Below are 5,968 nucleotides of genomic sequence, written 5' to 3'. Positions count from 1 at the left end.
CATTTTGGTCCTTCGAGCCGGATACAGCAGCTGTGGAAACAACAATTCCAACCTGTATTCCGAATTCAATCGTTGCATCATCGCCTGGGAATCATCATTCCAGCTTCTCAGCAACTACATCCAGTGGGACTCTTGCGGAGCAGTCATCAGACCACGAATCCAGAAGCTGATACGCAGATTCTTTGAAAGCCACCAAGAAGGAAGCTGCCTTCAAACATTCAACGCAGCAGCAGCAGCAGCGTATTTGGGAGTCAGCATCCAGAAGGAGCCATCGAACAACAACTTTGGAAACGGCGGAACGGTAACGTACTACTCAGTTTACTGTGGTCAAGTGCTATCCTGTTTTTTACCGTGTTCCGTGCATAAACCGTGATACGTTATTATGGCTCCAGTAACGGAAGATCGCATTCGCGCGCTTACAATGAAGCGTGCATCTTTCAAATTTGAAGTCTTAATGTTTAAACATTTTATTGACAGTTGTGATCCCAATACACAAGACTTAGAAATTCAAAATCGATTAACTGAGTTATCTGCAGAATTCGCGTCGTTTACGAAATCTCAAGGAGATTTAGATGCTACAGATGAAACGGGAGAGTTAATGAAGGAACGAGTTGAATTGAAAAATTCGTACCTTAGTTATATATCTCAAGCACAAAAACTATTGCAATCGGTACATCAACCACCTAACATTTCACAAACAAACCCTGAGCGTGGGTTAAGCAATACGCCGTCGAATGTAGAAGGGCTTGAAAACGATGTAAGCCTTCCAAAATTACATTTGCCTTATTTTCATGGATGTTATGAAGAATGGCCGGGATTCGCTGATCAATTCAAATCTGCCGTAGACGATAATGTTAGACTAACTGACTGCCGAAAACTAATGTATTTGCGTTCGTGTTTGCGTGGTGAAGCGGCGGGTTTAATTCAATCGCTAGAAAATTCAGCTGGTAATTACAGAGCTGCTTGGGAATTACTTGAGGAACAATATAATAAACCAGCAGTGATCGTTGCTAATCACGTACGCGCGTTGTTTAGTTTGCCACAAATTACGAAAGTAACGCACCAGAATTTAAGACCATTCTTATCTGATTTAAAATCACATTATCGGGCGTTGAAAACACTGCAACAGCCAACAGCGGACACGTTATTAATATTTTTATGCTTATCCAGACTAGATCAAGATACAAATTTAAAATGGAAAGAGCATACTCGTGAAAATGTGTTTCCAAGTCTGTATGAATTATGTAAATTTTTGCATAATCGTTGTCACGATTTAGAGCTATCGGGTCCAGCAGCTAACACGCGTCGCGTCGAAGTTTTTAAACCACGAAATCCACAATTTCATTCCGTACCGCGACCTATACAAAATAATATCGCGAGTCCTCAGAGAGTGCACACAGTCGGACATGCATCGTGCCCTGTTTGTAATGGTCCTCATTTAATTTATAATTGCGACAAATTTACTGGAATTTCAGTGTCACAACGTACAAAACTTGCGATAGACAATCGATTATGTCTTAATTGCCTAAAGAAGGGTCATTCAGTACCAACGTGCAAAAGTAGTGGTTGTAGAGTGTGCAAGAAACAGCACAATACATTATTGCACACTGATGCTCCATTCGAACCACAACCTTCAACCAGTCGTGTTAACGTTACGTGTTTAAATAACATTACGGGTTCTCACGTTATATTATCCACCGCACTTATAGACGTTATTGACAACAATGGACAATCTCATCGTTGTCGAGTGTTATTAGATTCATGCGCACAATCTCACTTTCTGACATACAGATTTGCCAAAAGATTAAATTTAGCATTGCATAAAACTCATATTCCAGTAACAGGGATGAATCGCATGCATTCTGAAATCAAATACTTCACGAAGGCTCGTATTCAATCCCGCACAACTAACTTCATGACTGAATTAACATTTCTTCTTGCAAATCAAATAACTGACCCTGTGCCGGATGAAAATATAAATTGCAATTTCTTAGAAATTCCTAAGAACGTGCCACTTGCTGATCCTGAATTTCATAGAAAGGCGGAAATTGATGGTTTGCTTGGAGCACGATTATTCTGGCATTTGCTTAGTGTAGGACAAATTCAATTAGCACATCCCACAATCATGCTACGTAAAACATTGCTAGGATGGTTAGTGGTTGGCGAGAGCCCCAGTTCTAAGCAAATTAAGAAGACTGTTTGCAATCTAACATTGAACTCATTGGATGTTCAGCTAAGTAAATTTTGGGAACTCGAAGAAACACCACAAGTCAAAGTGATTTCTGACGAGGAACGAGCTTGCGAAAACCATTTTGTAAATAACACTCGACGAGAGACAGAATCGGGAAGATACGTAGTAAAATTGCCCTTTAAAAGCACCGTTGATGGTCTAGGTGATTCTTACAATATAGCCATGAAACGATTTTTATCGTTAGAAAGATCATTTCAGCGTAATAAAACTATGCACGAACATTACTCTAATTTCATGCGTGAATATGAAACCCTTGGTCACATGACTAAGATTGAATTTTGCACTAAATCAGAAGGATATTATCTTCCGCATCATGCAGTCCAAAAGGAAGATAGCTTAACGACGAAAATTCGAGTTGTGTTCGATGCATCGGCGCAAACTTCATCGGGCATATCATTAAATGATATTTTAATGACCGGACCAACCATTCAGGAAGATCTTTTTTCCATTATTACTAGGTTTAGAGTGCATAAGTACGTTTTAACTGCTGACATTGCGAAAATGTATCGGCAAGTTAGGTTAGCGTCTGAAGATCGACATTTTCATAAGATACTTTGGCGCGAAAACTCCACACTTCCGATATCCACGTATTTCTTGAACACAGTAACTTATGGTACCGCATCGGCATCATACTTAGCAATTAAATCACTTCATCAATTAGCAAATGACGAAGGCGAGCAGTATCCTATAGCAGCCAAAATACTCAAATCAGATTTTTATGTTGACGATTTGTTAACGGGAGCAGATACGTATGAAGATGTTGTTTCAATTCGCGATCAGCTTGTTCAATTAACCAAAAAGGGTGGATTCGAATTGAGACAGTGGTCATCGAACGACCAACGGTTATTACAATCAGTTACAGCTAATAATGAAAATACATTCATGACCATCGTTCCCGATGAACTTAGGAAAACGTTGGGTTTATACTGGAACCAGGTATATGATACCCTTGGTTATACGGTAAAAGATCGCGGACCACTGCGGCAGGTAACAAAGCGAGCCATCCTGTCCCGTGTCGCGCAACTCTTTGATCCATTAGGGTTACTTGGACCAATTATCGTAAAAACTAAAATTTTAATGCAGAAACTCTGGCAATTAAAAATTAATTGGGACGAGTCTATTCCTGAAACATTACATTCAGAATGGAGAATTATCGAATCACAGTTAGGTATTATTAAAGATTTATCAATGCCCCGTAGAATTATCTGTGATCAACATGTTCGTCTAGAATTGCATGGATTCTGTGATGCTAGTGAAAAGGCATACGGAGCATGTTTATATATGCGTTCTATAGATATTTCTAATAATTGCTCGACATATTTAATTTGTTCTAAAAGCAGAGTTGCACCTCTTAAAGTTCAATCCTTACCACGGTTAGAATTATGTGCTGCAGTTTTATTGACTAAATTATTTAACGCTACAATAGGTTCCCTCAAATTAAAAATAGATCAACATATATTTTGGACAGATTCAACAATCGTATTACATTGGATTAACGCTTCTCCTCACACATTAAAGGTCTTTGTTGCTAACCGTGTTAGTGAAATACAACAATCAACCGATAAGGTTCAATGGCGTCATGTCCCATCACAAGACAATCCGGCTGATTGTTTGTCACGAGGTGTGTCTCCAACTGAATTTCTTAGCAATAATTCTTGGTTTACCGGTCCGCAATGGTTACGAAAATCTGAGGACAATTGGCCATTTATTGCATTGTTACCTGTCGAAGTGCCGGAGCGTCGAACCGTAATATCCCTTGCCACGTTAGGTACTACGGTTGATACATTTATTGAGAGGTTTTCGTCAATGGGGCGGTTAGAACGTACAACTGCATATTGTCTACGATTTTACTACAATCTCACTAATAAGCCAAAACGGACAAGCTTACTTACTGTAGAAGAATTGCAAATCGCACGACAACGACTCATAAAGTTCGTGCAAAATACAGAATTTGCTGATGACCTAAAACTTTTATCAAATTCCAAACAATATTACAATGGCAAATTACGCATGTTAAACCCTTTTATAGACGAGAATGGTATTTTACGCGTAGGTGGACGAATTAAACATGCAACCACCACTTACGATAAAAAGCACCCTATATTATTGCCAGCTAAACACCATTTTACTACACTAGTTATTCGTCATATGCATTGGCGACATTATCACACAGGTGTTTTAGGCACTTTAAACGCGATTCGACAAATCTATTGGCCCATCAATGCTATGCAATCAGTCAAACATTGCATCCGTACCTGCGTACCGTGTCATCGCGCGAATCCAACGATTTCGCGATATCAAATGGGAAATTTACCCAAAAATCGGGTTACCTTAAACCGTCCATTTTTAATAACTGGCATCGATCATTGCGGTCCATTATATATTAAAGAAAAACGCGTTCGCAACACCAAAACAGTGAAAGCTTATGTAGCAGTATTTGTATGTTTCTCTACAAAGGCAGTTCATCTTGAATTGGTTGGTGATCTCACCACAGATTCTTTTCTAGCGTCACTTAAAAGGTTCTTCGCGCGACGAGGAAAGTCGTCCGACATTTATTCGGATAATGCCAAAACATTTGTTGGCGCAGATCGAGAATTGCGTGAAATTCATAATTCATTCGAAATCGCCATTAAAGATAGTAACATCCAACAGTACGCAATAAATAATAACATAACGTGGCACTTTATTCCGCCACGCGCGCCTAATTTTGGTGGTCTATGGGAAGCAACTGTTAAACTAGTAAAACGTCATTTATTCCGTACAATCGGAAAAACTTTACTAACGTATGAAGCCATGACAACGTATTTAACGGAAATTGAAGCCATCTTAAATTCCCGCCCACTTATTCCTTTATCTACCGATCCAAACGATTTTACCGCACTCACACCTGGACATTTCCTAATCGGTGACTTGATTACAAGTATCAATGAGTCAAGCGTTGCTACCGTTCCGTCCACCAAATTATCGATGTGGCAACATGTGCAACGAATGAAAGAACATTTTTGGACACGTTGGCACAAGGACTATCTACACGAATTAACAGTTCGCAGAAAATGGCACACATCCACGCCAACTGAGGTCAAGGAGGGTGCACTGGTCATCGTACATGAGGACAATGTACCACCATTATGTTGGGCCCTAGGCAGGATAGTTGCGTTACATCCTGGTGACGACCATATCACACGAGTCGTGACGATCAAAACCGTTGCCGGCGAATATAAGCGTAGCTTGAAAAAATTATCACTGCTACCGTTAGACTAGTTCATGTATATATGTTTAACATCTCACATGTACATACAATTATATTCGTACCACCGTTTTTTGTTCTCTGTACAGTATCATATGTACATAATTTAACACTTGTACAGTAGATTTATAAGTACTTAGGAATAAGTTACACTGACAAACACACATACATTCCGCTGGCTACTTTATATTTATCACTTATTGACCATTGCTGGTCAAGGGGGGCGGTTTGTTGAAACGTGCTTATAGCAAACTCGGGGCTATAGCAATCGGGTCATTTATGGCAGGGAATTTTTGCCAGCGCATTCAGCCAAGGACCGACCCGCGGCCTTTTGTTTTCAAATTGCCGTTAGACGTCGACTATGACCATCACCTGGGGTTCTTGGACAGCTGCAAACCACGTGCAGGACACTCATATTTTTATTAATTTTCGGTTTTTCCTGACCATCGATTCCCGGAACTCCAGGTCTA

At 39.8% G+C, this 5,968-nt stretch overlaps 1 protein-coding gene across 1 annotated transcript; it reads left to right on the top strand.

Annotated features, from left to right (window-relative positions):
• Positions 1 to 177: 177 nt before the first annotated feature.
• On the top strand, positions 178 to 5,512 carry LOC107189546 (the record flags this gene model as incomplete). The annotated part of the gene is made up of 2 exons (XM_015578106.1): positions 178 to 301; positions 478 to 5,512. Coding segments are annotated over 2 exons (5,159 nt in total), but the record flags the coding sequence as incomplete, so codon positions are not given.
• Positions 5,513 to 5,968: the final 456 nt, after the last annotated feature.

This window comes from Dufourea novaeangliae, unplaced genomic scaffold, assembly GCF_001272555.1.
Source record: "Dufourea novaeangliae isolate 0120121106 unplaced genomic scaffold, ASM127255v1 scaffold166, whole genome shotgun sequence".
Taxonomy (NCBI): Eukaryota; Metazoa; Arthropoda; class Insecta; order Hymenoptera; family Halictidae; genus Dufourea; species Dufourea novaeangliae.
Note: the sequence above shows the minus strand (reverse complement) of the source record. Positions and strands in the feature narration are given on the sequence as shown.